Source organism: Mirounga leonina, unplaced genomic scaffold, assembly GCF_011800145.1.
Source record: "Mirounga leonina isolate KUSES-001 unplaced genomic scaffold, KU_Mleo_1.0 Mir_128, whole genome shotgun sequence".
Classification (NCBI taxonomy): domain Eukaryota; kingdom Metazoa; phylum Chordata; class Mammalia; order Carnivora; family Phocidae; genus Mirounga; species Mirounga leonina.
Genome location: NW_023270320.1, coordinates 33,686,532 through 33,708,964, shown reverse-complemented (window position 1 = coordinate 33,708,964; position 22,433 = coordinate 33,686,532). Strand labels below are relative to the sequence as shown.

At 36.4% G+C, this 22,433-nt stretch overlaps 1 protein-coding gene across 4 annotated transcripts in view; it reads left to right on the top strand.

The window, feature by feature from the left end:
* Positions 1-22,433, top strand: part of WDR17 (WD repeat domain 17) — a 105,214-nt gene that overhangs the window by 67,279 nt on the left and 15,502 nt on the right. For all 4 annotated transcript variants that reach the window (XM_035004297.1, XM_035004298.1, XM_035004300.1 and 1 more), the window contains 12 exons: positions 658-744; positions 5,860-6,024; positions 8,129-8,331; positions 9,300-9,449; positions 9,537-9,667; positions 9,970-10,095; positions 11,120-11,275; positions 14,364-14,428; positions 17,118-17,250; positions 18,030-18,121; positions 19,827-19,926; positions 20,739-20,878. In XM_035004297.1, the coding sequence (XP_034860188.1) occupies positions 658-744; positions 5,860-6,024; positions 8,129-8,331; positions 9,300-9,449; positions 9,537-9,667; positions 9,970-10,095; positions 11,120-11,275; positions 14,364-14,428; positions 17,118-17,250; positions 18,030-18,121; positions 19,827-19,926; positions 20,739-20,878 (1,548 nt within the window). The remainder of the gene's footprint in view (positions 1-657; positions 745-5,859; positions 6,025-8,128; positions 8,332-9,299; positions 9,450-9,536; positions 9,668-9,969; positions 10,096-11,119; positions 11,276-14,363; positions 14,429-17,117; positions 17,251-18,029; positions 18,122-19,826; positions 19,927-20,738; positions 20,879-22,433) is intronic.

The window sequence follows — 22,433 nt, the reverse complement described above, 5'->3', positions numbered from 1 at the left end:
TGTTACAACTTATGTGTCCTTGACTTGGTGGAATAGTACATGCAACTTGCATTATAAATGAGTTGTTCAAAATACAAATTTTGAACTGCTAAATTTTGAAGCTGAAAATCGAATGCGTATGTTAGTTATAGCATTGTTTGAAAATGTATGTATTAAACTATGTTTTTCCTGGGGCACCTGGGTGGCCCAGTTGGTTAAGCATCTGCCTTCGGCTCAGGTCATTATCCCAGAGTCCTGGCATCAAGCCCCACGTCCGGCTCCTTGCTCAGCTGGGAGCCTGTTTCTCCCTCTCCCTCTGCTTGCCACTCCCCCTGCTTGTGCTCTCTCTCTCTCTCTTTCTCTGTCAAATAAATAAATAAAATCTTAAAAAAAGTATGTTTTTCCTAAAAATATTTTATAAGGAGTAGTTTCTAAATCAAAATTTATCACCTTCAAATTAATTTAAGTAGATTGCCATAATTAATACTGTCTTATGTAAATATACTCACTCATAATTGATAATATCATTTACTCAGTACTTTTAAATGTTCTCTGTGCTTTGAAGACAAGGTCTCTATCCTAAAAAACTTATTTTTGAATTATACAATTCTGGCTTTGTTTTTGTGAACAATGTATTTAGAATGTTTTTTTCTGTTAACATACTATACTTAATTTCAGTATTGTTCGAACAATTGATGGTAAAGTGCTACACAAATACAAACATCCAGCTGCGGTGTTTGGTTGTGATTGGAGCCAAAACAACAAGTAAGAATTTTTTTTCCAAAGATAAATTATAATTTCTGAGATTTTAAATAAGCATGAAGTTTAATGTTATTCTCACAGGTAATACTCATCACTATTTAGTTAATGTTCTTGTTGTCTAGCCTTGTAATTGTTTATGTTAGCTGATGCTTTAGGAAGAAGCACAGGACTAACTAATAAAAAATGGAAATTTAGTCTCATCTGTATGTGGCTTCTACCATGGAAGTGTATGTAGCCCTTTCCTTAAACCCTTTTAGGAATCTTGCCAATGGTATTACTCCGCCACAACTTTCCATTGCCCACCCCCCACCCCCAATGCTAATGCCTTGACATTGGATGATTTCCTAAAATGTAGAATTTATGTACATAGTTTTGAAAGGTCATCCTTGCTTATGAGCCTAGTATTTACCATGTAAAAATCAGCTCAGATTTAAAAATCAATCCAAGTCAAGCCCCCACTAAAATTGATCCTTCAAGTCACTGCACTTCCAAGAATCTTGCATTTCAAACCTCTCTTTATGCTATGTAAGTTATACTTAAAGATTCAAACTTTCTTTAGATATTGTGAAAATAATGTGAAATTATGCTCTTCCATATTGTAAGTGGAAAATATACATATTAAAATATTAAAACCTTGTTATACTTGTGTTCTGAGTCAAATCACATACAAAATGATGGATCTATATATTTTTTTTCAGTAATATAGAAGAATTTATAACACACTGTTAGAGGTTTTATGCAAAGTGAGCTCGTGCCCAGCTCCTCCCCCAGGATTCCCCATCTAAGTGGCCTGATAATGTTCACAACAAAGCTGCCTAAGCCAAAATCCTTAGCCTCTTCTCTTATACCTTGTCATCTGTCTATTTCAATTTCCAGTCGGCCATCAATTCCTGTGATATCATCCATCTAAATATTCTTTTTCTGACCACTCCCTTCCCCTGCCATAAACCAGTAATACTTGTTTGCTTTTGGACTTCCTCAAAAACCTTCTAAATCAATTCCAGAATTCATATTCTTCGTCACCACTTCCTTGTCTCCCTGCCCTACCTTCTTTATGTTGAAGTCAGAGTATTTAACAACCAGATCTCAGTGCACCATTTCATTGCTTACATTGATTGTAGGGTAAAATGCAAAATCTTAGGAGCCCCTCAGGGAAATCCTTGTATAATCTGGTTCCTGTGTGTTTTAGTCATGCCATTTCAAGCCTGACTCCCCCTTGTTCTTTGTATTCCAGGCACATTGGCTTTCAGTTTCTTGAACTAGTCAGCTCATTTTCATACCAAAGCTTTCCCTCATGCTGTCTCCCTATATCTGGGATTCTGTTCCACACCCCACACCGTACAACCCTTCTGTATTGTATATAGGTAACACCTACCTATACTCCAGCTCTCTGCACCAAATCACTTCTACAGAAAAGTGTTTCTTGACCCCCATGTTAGGTAAATTTCTTCTATGATATCCTGGGAGCACTTAACATAATAAAAGTAATTGTAACAAATAAAATTAATAAAGATTAGAGCAGAAATAAATGATAGAGGGGTGCCTACCTGGCTCAGTTAGTGTAACATGTGACTCCTGATCTCAGGGGTTCTGAGTTCTAGCCCCATGTTGGGTATAGAGATTACTTAAAAATAAAATCTTAAAAGGGAGGAAGGAAGGAAGAAAGAAAGAAAATAGAAACTAAAAAACAAAACAAAACAAAAAAAACAATAGAACAGATCAATGAAACCAGGAATTGGGTTATTTGAAAAGATCAGCAAAATTGCTAAACCTCTAACAAGATTCATTAAAAAAAAAAGACCCAAATAAACAAAATAATGAATGGAAGAGGAGAAATAACAGCCAATATCACAGAAATACAATTATAACAGAATATTATGAAAACCTGTATGCCAACAAATTGGGCAACTTACAAGAAATGGATAAATTCCAAGAAACGTATAACCTACCAAAACTAAAGCAGGAAAAAATAGAAAATTTGAACAGACCAGTCACCAGCAATGAAATTGAATCAGTAATCAAAGAACACCCAAGAAACAAAAGTCCAGGGCCAGACAGCTTCACACGTGATTTCTACCATTTAAAAAAGAGTTAATATCTATTGTTCTCAAATTATTCTAAAAAATACAAATGGAAGGAAACCTTCCAAAATCATTCTGTGAAGCCAGTGTCACCCTGATACCAAAACCAGATAAAGACACCACAAAAAAAGAACTACATGCCAATATCTCTCATGAATATGGATGCAAAAGTCCCTAACAAAATACTAGCAAACCGAATCCAACAATATATTTTAAAAAATTACACACCACCTTCAAGTAGGATTTATTCCTAGGATGCAAGGTTGGTTCAATAATTGCAAGACAACGTGATACTTCACATCAATAAGAGGAAGGATAAAAACCATATGATCATTTCAATCGATGAAATGTACAAAGTACAATATCCATTCATGATAACCCTCTGCAAAGTAGGCCTACAGGGAACATATCTCAATATAATAAAGTCCTCATATGAAAAGTCCACAGCCAACATGGTACTCAATAGTGAAAAGCTTAGAGCTTTTCCCCTAAGGTCAAGAACAAAACAAGGATGTCCACTCTCACCACTCTTAGTTAACATAGTACTGGAAGTCCTAGCTACAGCAATCAGACAACATAATGAAATAAAAGGCATCCAAATTAGCAAGGAAGAAGTAAAACTCTCACTATATGCAGATGACCTGATACTCTATACAGGAAACCCTAAAGACTCCACCAAAAAACTACTATAAAGTTGCAGGATACAAAATCAATGTACAGAAATCTGTTGCATTTCTATACACTAATAAGCATCAGAAAGTGAAATTAAGAAAACGATCCCATTTATAATTGCACCAAAAACAATTAAAATATCTAGGAATAAACTTAACCAAAGAGGTGAAAGGCCTGTACTCCGAAAACTATAAAACACTAATGAAAGAAATTGAACACAAAGAAATGGAAAGACATTCCATGCTCAATGGGTTGGAAGAGCAAATGTTAAAATGAATAGATAATCAAGGTGTGGTATATATATGTATAAATACACAATGGAATATTATTCAACCATAAGAAAGAATGAAATCTTGCCATTTGCAATAACATGGATGGAGCTAGACAGTATAACGCTAAGGAAAATAAGTCAGAGAAAGACAATTACCATACGATTTCACTCATATGTGGAATATGAGAAATAAAACAAATGAGCAAAGAAAAACAAAAAGAGACAAACCAAGAAACAGATTAACTGTAGAGAACAGATTGATGGTTACCAGAAGGGAGGTGGGTGAAGAGATGGGGGAAATATGGGATGGATATTGAAGAGTACACTTATCATGATGAAAAAAAATCAACTATGAATTACTTGACACATAATGATTAACCATATGAGTAATATAAGTACATATAATTTTAAAAACCATAATTAAATTTTAGTTGGAAATTTGCTGTCTCGCCCTCTAAAATGTAAGGTACATGAGATCAGCAACTGTGTTACCTATTTTTAGCAGTATATTCTTAGCAAAACACTGTGCTTCTAACCCTCTCTGTACCTAGAAGAAAGTATAAATTTAAAAAATATTTCTTCAGTATACAAATGGATAGAATTATCTTGTATCTGATTAGTAGAACAGTTCCACATTCTTATTTCTCTGTTCTGTAAAGTTAGTAAGCATTTGACCAGTTGAAATAAAAAGTAGATATTAATGCAATATGTTTTGTTGGTTAAAAAAAAGGTCTTTTATACTTAACTTTTATGCTTACTACCAAGTATACCTAATAAATTTCATTTTTATTTTTAAAAACCTTTTAAAACCTTTTAAAAATGTTCGAATAGCAGTATCCATATTTTACGTAGCCCCTTAAGAGATGTGAAAAATACCTTGAACTTACAAAAGTTTATTCATAAGATATCTCTGAATTTATAATTTGGATATCTATATGTACATTCCTTGAATGTTTATTATTTAATTTTTAAGATTTTACATTCATGTGTCCATATACACATATATAAAAACATACTCATGTATACATGTAAATATTTGCATTATGCAAAGTGTATTTTCCCACATGTAAAGACTGGCCCATTTGTCAGTGGGACTTAGGCAGATGTAATAACATGCAGATTGGCATGCCAGTTTGCAAACTGGTGTATTTATGCATGTGGGCTTAAATAAATGCAAGTATTATAACCCACATGACAAAAATTAGCAATTTGAAGTTTGAGGAAACAGTTGGGCCAAAATGTGTAACTTCCATTTAGAGCATGAGGGCTGTTTGTATGATTGTTAAACATAGGGAGTTACATTCTGGAAGGGAGACTTCGGGCATGATTTCCACAGTTCTTTCCTAGTTGTCCTAACTCCATTCGGAACAGTGTTCCAAGTATGACCACGAGGATGTAAATAGATATTAATGGTTGCTTAGTTTACTCTCACTCGCTTGAGAATAACAAACAAAGATTATTAAAAGATCATATCCACATATTTTAGTTACAGAGGATCCTTAGTTGGAACAAACAGTTAAAGCATCTATCTCAAGCTGGTGCAACCACCAGAGACAATTGGGAAACCAAGACTGTGACTTTCTGTCAGATGGGACAACCCTGGTCTGTGGGGAGATTTTCCAGCATCCTTCAGGGGAAGCTCTGGAATTTGTGCTCATGCCACAGAAAAATTTACCAGTGGTCAGGGCATGTAGTGATTAATAATTTGCTTACCAGCAAGAAAGCAAATCTCAATTGCTCACCATTGGGGACCCTTGTTAAGACCCAAGAGTTGTGAAATATAAAGATCTGAGAAATATTCAAGAAGTTATGAATCTGGACATTTTTAAAAAGAACTTAGAGAAATATGAATTCCATTATCTCTGATCTAAGATTAAAAACTAAAAATTCAACTGACTAAAGAAGAGTATAAAACTCTTTGCACTAAGGAAGTTTCTGGGAATAATGGTTTTACTTCTGTGAGTTTTAGGTCTAACTTCATTAAGGAAGCAAAAATCGTAGTTTTAAAAATTAGAACTGTGTACATTTTAAAATTATCATAACAAATAATATCAATTTTTTTCATGTTTTAATGTGCCATTGATGATGTTTCAGAGACATGATAGCAACTGGCTGTGAAGATAAAAATGTTCGTGTCTATTATGTGGCCACCAGCTCTGATCAACCACTGAAAGTATTTAGTGGACATACTGCAAAAGTGTTCCATGTTAAATGGTCTCCTCTGAGCGAAGGAATTCTTTGTAGTGGTTCTGATGATGGGTATGTATTTTTGGGTTCTAATTTTTTAGTCCTTAAAATCATAAGCTTATAATCTTCTAGAAATGTATGTATTTATATGATCCAACTTATGGGTGGAAATATTTTAAATATGTACATAAAACAAGGATGTATAAGCAGTTAACAATTACCTAATTGCATTTAACCATAGTAAATTAAATTTTGCCATGCTTATGTTATTATCATATTCATGATTTCTATTTCCTTACTTGTTTTGCTTATTATGCATGCTTATTTCTGTCTTATTAGCAACAGAGTTAACAGAAACAAAAATTTCAAAAGGATCAGATTGGAAAGGGAAAAAAGACTTGAAACAAACAAATCTCTGTAAAATATAGAGAAGAGTTTATTTTTAGTAATGTCCTGATATTTAATATGGAAAACAGCTGTACTCTGTTTTCATTAAGAATAGAAAACAAGAAGATGATCATGTATTTTTAGCATGAAGATAATTTATTTAGAAATGAGAGTGATTTAACATTTTTTTTCTGGGTTTGTGAAAAAGTTACTGAAATCTTGTCTCTATTTTATATTCAAACAGGATAGATTTTGCATAGTTTGGTCCCTATTTGAATATGAGATAAATTTAGGTAAGAAAAAATCTTACTTTATGCAGATAGAAATCATACTATACAGTAGCCACAAGTTTAATATTGAATAATTGATTATTTTCATCTTGAAATTTTGGCATCCGTCCAAATTTCCTAAGAAAAGCAATTGTAAGATTTCTGTGGGTTATCACTGGAAATGTTACTTACAGTAAGGTTATCGTGTCCAAGTGAATGAGTTGACTTAGAGATTTTTTGTCTCTTAACATAGACCTCAGTGTCTAAATTCTATTGCTACATCAAAAAAAGTATAATCTTCAACCATTGTCTAGGAAATATTTGTCAGAAAGATAGCAGTAAGCATTTTACTTAATTATGGTGATGGAACTTGAAAGTCTTTTGTAATTCTGGTTGTTGGTCCCTTTATATGACTATATAGATGATAACATGCTGTCTTTTAAATAATGCTTTTGTACAGTGGTGGATAGATAAAGCTTTTCTTGTGCTTGACTACAAAATATAATTATGATGTTAGCCTGATGTTTGCTTAATCTAAATTATGTCATAAAGCAAGAACTCCCGTTCTAGTATCTCTTATGATAACATTAAAGTATTTTGATACATCTCACTTTAACATTAGCTTATTTATGAAAGCATGATATTAACCAAAATAACTTCAATGCTAACATAAGGATTTAGCACAAAATTAGGTTGTGATATGCCTGGACACAGGTACCAGGATAAGGGGAAAAAGAAGTGAGTCTTCATAGAAAGCAGATATAAATATGCCTTAAAGAAATAAAAAAATATATAATGTGTCTCCTTTATAGTGTAATATAACCTTTGAAGTATTAATATTTTGGCATTGTCAGGTTGATATAAATCTGCAACTAAAAATTATTATGAATTAAGTTGGCATTTGGAGGTCTTAAATTGATTCTGAGTTCAAATTTTATTTCAATAACATTTCTGCTTTGTACAATTGGTAGATTCAAGTGATATCATGAATCCAGTTATATTTAAATTTTGTACTTGATTTTAGAATAACTATAAAATAATCAGCCAACTTACTTTATTGACCAAAACATGCAGGAATGATTTGCTCTGTGATAGGAGCATAAAGATGAATTGATTTTTCAAATAATACCCATCATCACACATGCTATATTTTCATGATTTACGAATAATGTGAGTGTTGTTAAATTATTATATCCATATTATTAGTAATATTTTTGGCTTTATCTGTTCTGGATATTTCACTTTAAGAAAGAAATTTTTTAAGTCTATAAACTGAAATAGTAGCTTTAGGATCAGTAGGAAAGGACCAGTTAAAGTAGGGAAACAAAATATTGAAATAGGCTAGCTCTAGCCTAGTTTTTCATTTTCATCTGCTATAAAGAAAAGAATTGTAACATACCTTGAAACTTAAAATCCTTTTTCAATTTACTGAGAAATAATTGTGCTCCACTAAGAATGTGTCAGTACTTCAGACAAATTATAACTTGAAAGGTATTATATACATAATATTCTGTTTTCAGTTCTGTTCGAATCTGGGATTATACTCAAGATGCTTGCATAAACATTCTTAGTGGCCACACTGCGCCTGTGAGGGGATTAATGTGGAATACTGAGATTCCATATCTACTCATATCTGGCAGCTGGGACTACACTATAAAAGTATGGGACACTCGAGAAGGAACGTGTTTGGATACTGTTTATGACCATGGAGCAGATGTATATGGTAAAGTGTTTTTCATGCACTTTTAAATTTTGCTGTATTAATGAAGTTTATCATCTCTGAGAAATACAATGTTTTTTTAAGAAAGCTTACGGTGTTTCACTTTAAAATAACATTCTTATTAAAACCGTACTTGTTTATTATTGAAATATCAGAATACACAGAAGATAGTCCAAAATGTCATGAGAAATTATTTGTGTTTCTGGGTGCACACACATGCACACACATGTGGCTTGGATTTTTCTCCCTTCCTTTACCATCACTCCAGAAGGACCTTGGAAAACAGGAAATCAGTGATAAAGTAGATATAACTTCTCTAGCCATTCCTGTATCTCTACTCTTGGATATGTAGGAAAATGTTTTGCTTTTTAATATAATAGTAAGTCTTTAAATACAGTTAAGCTGGGTATAGGACTCAGGGTTCTTGCATTTTGCATGTCACTTTCATTTATAGACCCAAACCTCAGTGGCCCTAAGTGGTGAATTAAGAAGATGAAAATGGTTCCTTAGAGAAAGTCACCCCACTCTAGGCACTTGGGTCCATATACTTTACCTCAGTGGCCTTTCAGTTGAGGCAGAGGGGCTGAGTGTGGGAGAGAATCCTTTTTCTGGATGTTCTAAACTGGGAGGTCCCAACTCTCTTTCTTCTTGTAATTAGAACTTCCGTCCATCCATTACCTCACAGGTTACCATGACTCCATTGGTGTGACAGTATGCTTGCTGCTGAACCAACTGAAATGCAGTTTCAACGTTTTCATCCAGGACCATTTGCTAATCATTATTCAATTTTCTATTTGTATTTATAAAATATGCTAAATAATATATTCTTGTATCATTTTCAGCCGAAATAGAAATGCTATTTCAAAAACACTTCTATATAACTTAAATTCTGTAGTTTTATGAGGTACGCATAGATAAGTAATATTTTTCAATGTTTACTTTAGTTGAAATAGGTTTCTTTTTTCCATCAGGTTTAACATGTCATCCGAGCCGCCCCTTCACTATGGCCTCCTGCTCCCGAGATTCTACAGTGAGACTCTGGTCGTTAACACCTTTAATCACTCCTCTACAAATAAATATTCTGGCAGACAGATCTTGGGAAGAAATTATCGGGAACACTGGTATTGAAAATAAGCATCTATTAGATTTTGCTTTTAAATAATATCTTACAAGCAACCCTTTCTCACTGAATTATGTCTGTTCTTTAGATCATGCTACAGCACAAGGCACTCCTCCTCTTTTGTGTGGTAAAGTATCAAGAGAGATTAAACACGAAATAGAGAAACTAACTGGTAATCCTCGAGCAAAAAAACTAAGGTGGTTTTCAGAATGTTTATCCGTGAGTATTACAGGAGTTAAATGTGAACATTTTCCCTGTAGTCAAAATGAACCATTGCAAGTCTTACCATTATCACATATTTACATGTATCATCCCAGCTCAGCTGGTCCCTCTGAGCATAGTTGGTGCAGAGTAAGAAAGCAAATGGAAACCAGAAACAATAAAGGAGGTCAATTATTGTTATTATTTGGTTAATTTTTCAACTTAGATATGCCTGCATCATATTTTTGAAAATGCAAAATTCTGTGGGGTTTTGAATGCATTATTATTATATCTTTGGTTATTCTGAATCAACCTTTTAGCCTCCAGGTGGCAGTGACAATTTGTGGAACTTAGTTGCTGTGATCAGAGGGCAGGACGACAGCCTGCTTCCTCAGAACTACTGTAAAGGAATAATGCATTTGAAGCATCTGATTAAATTTAGAACGGTAAGTGAAGTATGCAAGGATCACGTCCTCAAGCAGAAATTATTTTTGCCTTTTCACTGTTGAAATACAAGAATTATTTTGAAAAATTTATAGAATTAGAGTGAGTAGCCTGAAGTAAGTGAACATTGAGGAGATAAATTTTCAGTGAAAACCGATCATGAGAGTCTGAATTATCTGAGACCAGATTAAGGCAGCCTTGGTTCCCATAGGTCGAATCTCATGAATTTCTTCAAAGGTCACTTGGAACTACTTGAAATGCTTTACCCTATTACCAGATGACTGTGACATGTGGACCACTCTGACTTTAGTCTCAAGGGCCTGATAGACTGTATTTTGGGATATGTTTTATTAAAACTGGCCATGTTAGAACTCTTAATGGATTTCATTTCAAAATTATCAGTGACCTTATGCATGGAGTGATATCCAGTATCAACACACCGGTGCTGGGACCAGAAAGAGGAAGTAGCTCTTATATTTGCAATGAAATATCATGGTTAACTTAGCTGTTAGAGCATGAGAACTGGGCCAGAGATGTGGATTTGAGGGTCATACGAAACAGTTATTTTCATAAAGGAGGACTTTCTGTAGTCACACCACCACCTAAGGACAACAGCTCTTACCTCTTGCCAGTACAGGAGCCAATTAGAATGAGCCTGTCATTTTTTATTTTTATTCCAGACTTTTGTACATTTTTTCACTAGTTATATATCACTTTATCTCTCATGACCTTTTGGCCCCTGAACGTCTATAGAACCACAACACCTGGTGAGTTTTAAGGACAATGGGGTTTAGCCTCTCCCTGCCCACACCAGACACATCCACTCTTTACCCTGCACCCACACCAAAATATTATAGTGGAAGAGGTATCATATTTTATAGAGAAAAAGTATTGATTTTTTAGAATATTTAATTTCAGTGCTACGTGCTTTTTAAAATACATGCCCCTGTAGTGCTTTTATAATCATCTGTTATCACCAGCTCTTGTATAACAAAATTTAGAAAATTTTATTTTCTTTTTAACCAGTCTGAAGCCCAAGAATTGACAACAGTCAAGATGTCTAAATTTGGTGGTGGTATTGGTGTCCCCACTAAAGAGGAAAGGCTGAAGGAAGCTGCTGACATACATTTGAGATTAGGACAAATTCAGAGATACTGTGAACTGATGGTTGAACTTGGAGAGGTAAAGTGCTAAAATCAGTGAGTTTAACGAAGTATTCTAAGTCTTGGTGAAATGCTAAATATTAAGCTTCTCTTTTTCCAGATGTATTTGCTTCTTTGCTGGTCTGGTATCAGGTGTATATCTGAGCAGTACTTCTCAAAGTGAGATCACCTGGACTAGCAGCATCGGCATTACTTGGAAACGTGTTAGACATGCATGTCCCGCCCCACACCTACAGAATCAGAAACCCCGGGGATGTAGCCCAATGATCTGTGCTTTTACAAGCCCTCCACATTATTCACATGCATGCTAAAGTTTGAGAATCACTGCCCTAAGGGTAGGCTCTTTGATACCCCATAAATACCCATGTTGGCTGAGTGGCACACGGTGGACTCCCCTTGCTAATACTGTTTGTCGTGAGTAAACCCCACACTGGCCAGAAGAAGGGTTTCATTGAGGATCATCTGGTGAAAGATGCTTCTAAGGCACATCTTGATTGTTTAGAGGACTGATTCAACAAAACAGAGTTTTCAAAAGAGGTTAAGATGAATCTATCCTATTAAAATTCAAGATAGTGGTTCTTTTGAAAAGTGGGTGGTAAATAAAATAGAACAAAAGGGGGAAGGAGCTTCTGTTTCTTGATCTGGGTGCTGGTTACTTGAATGTATTCATTTTGTGCAAATTTATGAAGCTTTTCATTTTTATTAACAGCCATTTTAGCTCAAGAAAAATTCTCCCACCCCTCCAAAAAAAAAAAAAAATTAGAATGGCATGGAGTCATTTCATAGTTGATCATTTTGAAAAGCTCTAAGTTAGTTAATTTTATAATTACAAAGCATGCTATTAAGTGTACTAATAAATAATATAAAGTAAAACTAAGCAATAAAGTTACATTAAAATACATCAAAATTAAATTTAACTCACCTTTTTATTCCCCCATACACTAGAGGCAAATAATGAATTACTGCTTGACCTAAGACAAAATGTCATTTAAAAATGTTACTGAAAAGGAAGGGGTGCGTGGTTGTCTCAGTTGGTTAAGCGTCTTACTCTTGATTTTGGCTCAGGTCATGATCTCGGGGTCATGAGATCGAGCCCCAAGTCTGGCTCTGTGCTGGGCATGGAGCCTGCTTAAGATCCTCTCTTTCTGTCTCCCTCTGCCCCACCCACCTCCCTCTCTTGTGCGTGCACTCGCTCTCTCTCTCTCTCACTCTAAAGAAATTAAAAAAAAAATTTTTAAGGTATTGCAAACTATAAAGGGTTTAGGAGCAATATAAAAATTTTACTTCTGAAGAAGTTGAGGTGTCTTAAAAGTTACCCTTTTAACAAGGCTCTATTAGAATATTTAGTCAAGGGGCGCCTGGGTGGCTCAGTTGGTTAAGCGACTGCCTTCAGCTCAGGTCATGATCCTGGAGTCCCGGGATCGAGTCCCGCATTGGGCTCCCTGCTCGGCAGGGAGCCTGCTTCTCCCTCTGACCCTCTCCCGTCTCGTGCTCTCTCTCATTCTCTCTCTCAAATAAATAAATAAAATCTTTTAAAAGAATATCTAGTCAAGGAGAAAAAGAATAATAAATTTTGACAGAATACTAATTCTTCATCTTCCTCAGTTTTATATCTGGGTATATGTATTTCTAAGCTATATTTAATTCAAATTTAATTAAAGATACTTTAATAAAGTATCTACTTCTGGAGCTTAAGAATTTTGTTGTTGTGCAGTTTCATTAATGTTCTTAATGATCCAAAGAACTGTGCTTACAGTCCTTGAGAAATAGGAATGTCCTTGTAATTGTTCATGGTCACCTCCTTCCGTAGTTTCTGTTCCTCTGAGATTAATACTGTGAGGTTAGGAAAACATTTAATCTTTTCACCTATAAGACATGTTTTTATAGAAAAATCTTGATGATTTCTAAGTTAATTTAACCAACATTTTAACTTCTTTCTTCCATTTGCCTCTACTATAATAAAGGCAAATTTCCCTAAAAATATATTTTAGATTACTTTTTTAAAAAAGGTAACATGACTACAAATAATATAGTATTAAAAATTACCCATTTTGTACACCCGACACTAATATTACACTGTATGTTAACTGGAATTTAAATAAAAATAAAACAAAAGTTACCTATTGAAAATTTAACCCCTTATTTTCAGGCTAATTACCAATTTTCTAGCCTTAATTGCAGTAGAATTCTACTGTTTGGGAGAGCCTTAATTAAAATGAAGCTTAGATTCATGTTGTGATATTTCAGAATACTTTACCTTCATCTCCCTTCTAGACATAGTTCAGTGAAATCTATATTTCCATATAATTGTCCACTTGCCTTGACTGAACAATGATCTTCTTTAATAACAGTCTAATTTTTAAAATGTGAAGATCGGTATTATCAACTATAAAGGAAGAAGTGACAAGAAATAAAGTTTATAAAAAACAAGGAAAGAATAAAAATAGAAATAAACATCTTATTTGTTAAACAGAAGTGACAGTGTAGTAAAAATTTCAGTATGTATTATTTTGAACATAGAACATAGTTACCATAGAACAGATTACTCTGAGGTTGTGTCAGAAGATGAGTTAATATATTTTTCAAACTACATACTTTAGTTACTACTCTTCTCCTTCCCTCACTCTGCCCCTGCCCTCTAGGTTTGGGACTTTCCATGCTAAATAATACAATTTATATATCTTACTTAATTTTAAAATGTGGTATATTTATACTCTGTGGAATGCATCAGATAGAATACAAAAATATTCCTGGAAATCCAAACACTCTAAAAACACACTAGAAACTCATATTATACATGTGAGTTCATTAAAAAAAAAAAAAAAAAAAAAGTCCATTAAGAGTTAGTGCAATCGGGCACCTGGGTGGCTGAGTCGGTTAAGCGTCTGCCTTCAGCTCAGGTCATGATCAGGTCAGGAGTCCTGGGATCGAGTCCCGAGTTGGGCTCCCTGCTTAGCTGGGAGTCTGTTTCTCCCTCTGCCCCTCCCCTGGCTTGTGCTCTCTCTCACACTCTCTCTCTTTCAAATAAATAAATAATATCTTTAAAAAAAGAAGAGTTAGTGCAATCAAAATAGACCTGTTTTTGCCTTTCTTTTTTTCTGTTCTAGTGGGACAAAGCCTTGTCAGTTGCACCAGGGGTGTCTGTGAAATACTGGAAGAAGTTGATGCAGAGGTAAAGAGAGTCTGTGTCCAAATACATGTTTTAAAATATGTTAAAATGGAAGCAGTATATAAATACGATAGCAGCTTTTGAGATTTTTTTTACTGTTATGTTGTCTTTAAAAATAGCTGAATTTTATGTCTACTAATACAGTGAATTAAATGAATCGGTTACCAGTCGTTTTGGTGTTCTTATATTTGACCTGACATCTGAAAGAGACAGTGGAAGGCAGATTTTCCTATGTCAGTGGAGGGACTGACAGATCAGTAAACATACTTATTGGTTAATATATTGCTATTGAAATATAAGTGGTAAGATTTTCTGACGGTTACCAAAAGTTCACAGAATACTTATTCTATAAATAATCTCAGAAATTCTCTCTGGACACTGGTCCCTGCCATCTCCTGTCCATGAATATAAAGGAGGAACTGATGACTGAGAAGACTTTCTGAGATATATTAGTCTCTTACGGCTGCTGCAACAAAGTACCATCAACTGGTTGGCTTAGAACAACGGATATTATTCTCTCACAGCCCTAGAGGCTAGCGGTCCAGTATCAGGTTGCCGGAAAGATTGGTTCCTCCTGAAGGCTCTGAGAAACACTCAGTTCCATGCTTCTCCCCAGCTTCTGGTGGTTACGGGCAATGCTTGGCATTTACTGACTCATGGATGCATCACTCCAACACCTGCTTTGTTTTCACGGGGTGTTATTCCCTGTGTGTCTCTGTGTTCACATTTCCATCTTTCTTTGTGAATACCAGCCATATTAGATTTAGGGTCTACCCTAAACCAGTATGACTCCATCTTAACTGATTACATTGGCTAAGACCGTAATTCCAAATAAGGTTACACCTGTAGATATCATGGCTTCCTACTTCAACATATCTTTTGGGCAGACACATTTCGACTCACAACATAAGACTGTTTTCTATTCTATTCTATTCATTCGGTGAATATTTATTTAGTTAGTGTTCACTTTGTGCCAGTCTCTGTGCTAAAGCCTGTAGAGTACTATTTAATGAGTAATTGCCTTGCTTCTGGCATCAGAAAGTTTTGACTTTCTTTCATGGGACATGATTTAGAAACAAAATCAACTGCAGCTCACATGTACAAATAAAAATCTGTCAGAGGCTAAACATGAAATGCAAAAGGTTAACAAACATATCTGCCATGGGAAAGTAGACTGTTCCCCAGCGCCTGCTTTCCCAGTGGTAAGTTTATCAACGGGCTGGCTCCAGCCCCCCCACTGTAGGCTCCCCATCTTAAGTCCTAAGAATCCCAAATAATTCCAAGTTCCTCTACTGCACAGCTGTGAATGTTATCCCTCCCACTGAAACCTTAATAAGGTCAAGTTAACAGATGATGTTTATTTCACAAAACAATTTTGTTTCAACCTCAGCAAAAACTATTTCATTTATTTTGGGAAACCACCTAATTTTCTCTGGTGGCCAGAAAATGGTCTCCCCACAATGCCACAACTGACAGTATCTGAGCCCTGGTTCCTAGCAAGGGGATGTTATTCCTCTAACAAGGAAATCAGAGTCACGTGGTTAAAAACAGTCGTTGGGGAGAACGCCAGTGACCCTGTGAATGGGAGACTGTTAACAGTGAGCTGGGCAAACAAAATCTATCTGCTACACCTACCCAAAGATTGGCAGTTAATGTAGTTTTTTGTGTTTTTTTTTGACAGTTAATGTAGTTTAATGCAAATGCCAGCATAAGTTAAATAGACCAGATTAATTTTCAACGAAACTGTAAGAGTTGAATTAATTTGGTTGATCATTGGGAAACTCCTGGGACTTAGTTAGGAAAAGAGAAAGACAGGATACAGAGAGAGACAGAGCAGACATACTTATACCCTTCATCATCTCCAAGATCAGGATCCTGTTTTCCCCTCACATATCGGGAGCATTATTTTTTTAAACTACCTTGCTTGGGGCACTCATAATATTCTGTATTTTATTATCAATTCTTATACTCTTATGTTGTCTTTTGTAATGATTTTAAGCTACTTATATTTAGAAGCTCTCCATTCATTGTTGTGATCACTAAAACATTTAAAATTCTACTGTCTTTAATGAAGCAGATGCCTGTGTATTTATTAATGCAGTTGAAGTGGATAACCCATCACGCATACCTAGTTTACAACTTATTTTCAGAAAATATATTGCTCATTTTAATAGATAAGCTACATTCATTTTAAGACGTAAAATGTTCTGTGGCATTTAAAAATATGAAAATATGTAGTGTTCTAAGAGAAAGCAAGTATCGTATTTATTATTCCAGAAAACTTTTGTCTTCCATATCTGATTTGATTATAAAATCTGAGGCTTTTAGAAAAGTGATGTGAACCATGAGAGACGATGGACTCTGAAAAACAAACTGAGGGTTCTAGAGGGGAGGGGGGTGGGAGGATGGGTTAGCCTGGTGATGGGTATTGAGGAGGGCACATTCTGCATGGAGCACTGGGTGTTATGCACAAACAATGAATCATGGAACACTACATCTAAAACTAATGATGTAATGTATGGGGATTAACATAAGAATAAAAAAAAAGTGATGTGCAAAAGGGCTTATGAACTCTACCGCATATTTTGAATATTTGAATGTTTTAGATATTTCAGATATTTCAGAAAATCTCAGTCCAACGTAGAACCTTGAAATTAGTATATTATAAAAGAAATTGTTCTTATTTTATTAGGAGAGCAGATCAGTTAATCCAGGAAGATAAGGATGATGTCGTTCCATACTGCATTGCCATTGGTGATGTGAAAAAATTAGTCAGCTTTTTTATGTCAAGGGGTCAGCTTAAAGAAGCTCTGCTTGTTGCACAGGTAGGACGATGTAACCACACAAACTCCATGCCCTGGTGGGTGGGGGTGTGGAAGGAAGGCTGTGTTGACTGACCACACGTGCCTTCACATGATCCGGAGTCGTAGACAGCTTGGCTTTTGCCCACCTCCCAGCCGTCTCTGTCCACGTTGCAGTCACACAGTCTGGTCACACCGAATGTACTTTAGACCTACAAGAAGCCCTGAAGTCTGAACTTTTCGTGTGCTGATGAATGTCAGATGTGGTTGAGCAGCTTTTTCGAGTAGCCATGTACTTGTAGATACAAAGGGAGTTCACCTTTTTTTTCCAAATTCTAAGGGTATCTCCAAATTGTATAGATTTCAAAACGATTTGAGTGAGCAGTTGATCCTTGAACAACACAGAGGTTAGGGGTATTGAACCCCCACCCAGTCAGAAATCCACATACAACTTTGGACTCTCCCAAAACTTATCTACTGATAGCCTACTGTTGACCAGCAGCTTTACTGAAAACATAGTCGATTAACATATGTTTTGTATATGTATTGTATACTGTATTATTACAATAAAGTAAGCTAGGGGAAGAAACGTTATTAAGAAAATCATAAGGAAGAGAAAATACATTTACAGGATTGTACTGTATTTATTGAAAAAAAAAAAAAAGTCTGCATGTAAGTGGACCCACACAGTTCAAACCCATGTTGTTCAAGGGTCAGCTGTACTTTGATCAAAATAATATTCTGAAATTGGTCAGCTATCAACAATTAGCTAAAAATTAATTAAAGATTTCATTAAATTCCAGGCTGCTTGTGAGGGAAACATGCAGACCTTACATGTTTCTACACCAAAAGGATCTTCATCTTCTGATGATATCTACAAGGAAGACTTTAAAGAGTGAGCATTTTATTCTTTGCGTGGGGTCTTATTTTATTTTATTTTATTTTTTTAAAGATTTTATTTATTTATTTGACAGAGAGAGACACAGCGAGAGAGGGAACACACGCAGGGGGAGTGGGAGAGGGAGAAGCAGGCTTCCCGCCGAGCAGGGAGCCTGATGCGGGGCTCGATCCCAGGACCCTGGGATCATGACCTGAGCCGAAGGCAGATGCTTAACAACTGAGCCACCCAGGTGCCCCGTGGGGTCATATTTTAATGGTTGGCTTCCCTGTAGGAGGTTTTGAGAGCCATGCAGTTCATCTTTCTCTGCATACAGAGGGCTTGGCTGGCCTCGTTTCACCACAGTCCTGCGCCATCTCGGCCCCTCCCTATGTGAACAGGGCAACCTCAGGCACAGAGATGGACATGCAGCCCACGCAACTTTTGTGTCGGTTCCAGAGAGGCAAAATGCATTTCAGTAGAGAGATTGCAAATAAAGCCCCTAAGTACTTAAATACTTAAAAACTGATCAAACCTGTTTAAGGAAGGAGGGGCAGTGAAAATACAGGTGTGCTGTTTATTAATGTTTCACTGTAAAGTCAGTGTAGATAATTGTTCATTGTTCATAATCCCAAGCCCCCAGAATTAGTGTTGGGAATAAAATTAGGCTCCTTTTAAAGAAGAAATCCAGATACATATGTTTTTAAAAGAAATGGAAGTTAGAATTCTTCAGCCTTTTGACCTTTGTAAAATTTAATAATCTACTTTCCCGTGCCACATCTATTGGCTCCAATTATTGCTCTAGAAAATTGGGTATTTAAACTTTCATTTTTTTTTTAAAGATTTTTATTTATTTATTTGACAGAGAGAGAGATAGCGAGAGCAGGAACACAAGCAGGAGTGGGAGAGGGGGAGGCAGGCTTCCTGCTGAGCAGGGAGCCCAATGTGGGACTCGATTCCAGGACCCTGGGATCATGACCTGAGCTGAAGGCAGATGCTTAACGACTGAGCCACCCAGGTGCCCGGATATTTAGACTTTTAAAGTAAAAAAGAGTCATACAATGTTAAGCAAATAATGTATTGTGACCAACATACTCCTTCCTGGTTCTTCACTGCTGTTCTCTGCCATTTCTTTCTTTCTTTCTTCCTTTTTTTTTTTAAGATTTTATTTATTTGTCAGCGAGAGAGCACAAGCAAGGGGAGCAGCAGAGGGAGAAGCCGGCTCCCCGCTGAGCAGAGAGCCCGATGCGGGACTCGATCCCAGGACCCTGGGATCATGACCTGAGCCGAAGGCAGATGCTTAACTGACTGAGCCACCCAGGCGCCCCTATTCTCTCTCATTTCTAAACTTGAACATACACTACCTGTATTTTGTGTCACCACCTAAATTCTGAAAAGTTACAGTTCAACCTATAACTCTTCTAAGGTTGACTGTCCCTATAGCTGAGTTATAAATGATTCAGTGTAGGATGGTAAATTTTGAAAGTTAGGCTTTTCTTCTGACATTTGTGGGGGAGGGGAGCCCACTTATCAGTTTGTCTGCCAAGCCTGCTTTCCTGATTTTTTTTTTTTTTACCAAAAATCGGTCTTTATACTTGAATCAAAGAGATCAAATTAAATCCGATTTTATCCTTTAATCAGCTTGTTATTATAAAAGGGCAATAGCCCCTTTTATGGTGGAATCTTTGTGTTTATAGAGAATATATACTATTTTCTTTTCTAGACTCCTGCGCAAAGTCAGTGAAGAACTGGCTGAGTGGTATTTTCAGGACGGTCGTGCCGTGCTTGCGGCATGTTGCCAGCTGGCTGTGGATAACACTGAGGTACGGCTCACGGTGGTGTGTGTGGATGAAGAGCTCTTAAGATGTGTCATGGTGTTTGGAAAAAATATGGCAACTTCTCTGTGAGATCTGATTGTACATGCTTTCCAAGCCTGAGCTTCCACGCCTCCTGAGCACACATAAACTCTACAGACTATGAGATCTTTTTTTTTCAATTTATTTATTTTTATCACAAGATACATGTTTGTAACAGTCTTACTTTAGGTATTTCGTTCTGTGTGAGAAGCAGTAATGTGGTAAAGGGAAAAATCTCTGGACTGGGACTCGGAATACCTGACTTTTGAAAGCACTTATTTTTAAGTATACTTTAGTATATTCTTCACAGATTGTTTTTAAGGTATTTTCCATTTGACCCACTAATCTAATAAGAATGTGAAGTAAAGATGGATTCTGTTTTGCATGTATCCTTAGATATAGTATAGTTAAGGGATAATTGGTAACCATTGTACACTATTGAAAAAGCTTTTAAGAATTTACATTGTTTTGGGATAGATTGAAGGATATGTTGAGGATATGGCAGAAAGACTGTTATTAATTAATTACAAAAATATTACTAAGGCTTTTAAACTTAAATTCTGACCTTATAAAAATTTCCTGTATGTCCTTTTATCACGAATTTTCCACCTGGAAATTGCATTTATGCTTATATAAGTATAGGAATATGACATTCAATATTTTATAAGAATGATTGATTATAGGTTAGTACTACTTTATCTACTTTATGAGCTTGGCGGGGAATGATGATCCAATCCAGCATCTGTGAAACTGAAGGAATTATTTTCTTATTGAGCAAGCTTGCTATGGCATACCTGATTCGTGGGAATGAGCTCGAGTTGGCCGTGTGTGTGGGCACAGTGCTGGGGGACGCTGCAGCACCCGCCACCCACTATGCCCTGGAATTGTTGGCAAGAAAATGCATGATGACTCCAACATGGTAAGATTTTCTAAATTCAAAGAATGATTCTATAGTGATGGAATACGTTTTTTAAATATCATAAGTTGCATTTGATGTGTGTTGGGAGAATGCAGCATCTCCTTTTTTTAAAATAAAAGCAGATTGTGGGAGGAAACCATGCTATGACAAGGAAGTAACAGTGAGAACTACCCTGGTTATATAAGGAAATCTTCCACGACCCATTCTGACGCAGGGCAGATGGAACTCCATGATCGTTTAAGCACACAAAACATCATGAGAATAAATGTGTGCTTCTTAAGAGAATCAGGACCACACATTTCCACGTTTTAAATTCTACCTCTCTGCCCTCATTCTTGTCGGATCTTGTGTCTTAGTTTAAGGTTTGGAGAATAAAGTCACTTTTCTAATGGAGAGTAATAACGTGGTTTAGCCGGAGACTTGGAGCAGGCCATTTCCCCAAACCTGAGCAGCATGCTAAGAAATTGACCCTGGGAAGGCCCTGTCACAGCAGTTCTCGTTCCCTTCTGCAGCGCCCTGATCTCAGGGCAGGTAGTCCTTCCTTATGGAGCCACTCAGGAGAGAGACGATGCTGACAGTCAATAGGTGGTTATTGAATAAAGGCGATTTTAGACTTTTATCTTCTCTTTCCCCAAGTACTTAGAACCTCAGGGAGTTTCTAAGTGAACTTGTTTCTCAGGTCTTGCACCTCTTCCCACCTTACGCCCCATGCACATACATACCACTCTTACAATGGAGCTACACAGACTCCACTGTTGAATTCTACAGATAATAATAATATTAATAATAAGGACAGCTAACGAACCCTTCTACGCTGCTTACTGTATGCCATGTACTGTTTTAAGCACTTTACATGTAATAACTGACTAGGTACTATGCTGTTGATATTGATTTGCCTCAGGCCTCAGTCAGTGTTAGAGCCAAGATTCAAGGTTACATAAACTGGCTGCAAAGTTTGCACTTAGCTACTGTCTTAGTTCAGACTGCTACAACAAAATGTCCCCGACTGGGTGGCTTATAAACAACAGAAATTTGTTTCTCACAGTTCTGGAGGCTGAGAAGGCTAAGATCAAGATGCTGGAAGATTTGGTGTCTGATGAGAGCTGGCTTCCTGGGTCATCACTGGCCATCTTCTTGCTCTGCTCACTTGTGGAAGGAGCTAGCTAGTTTATGAGAGCACTAATCCCGTTCATGAGGGCTCAGCCCTCAGGATCTAATCACCTCCCAAAGGCCCCTCTTCTAAATACCATTATATTGGGGATTAGGTTTCAATATAGGAATTTGGGGGGCAACACAAGCATCCAGTCTCTGGGTCAGCTATCATGCTATCCCACCTCCGTAATCTGTGGCTAAGTCAGCAAAAGAGCAACACTTCCCATTTTCCTCTTCTTTCCGGATCTGGGGGCTTCACAGCAAATCAGGAATCTCAGGGGTTTTATAATTTTTTACCTATCTTATGATAAGAGCTCCCTCCCCCAACCCAAATGTAGTAGCCCCCCAATATCATCAGCCTTAGACTGAAATGTCTTAAATGCCCACCATCCTTAGCGCCCAG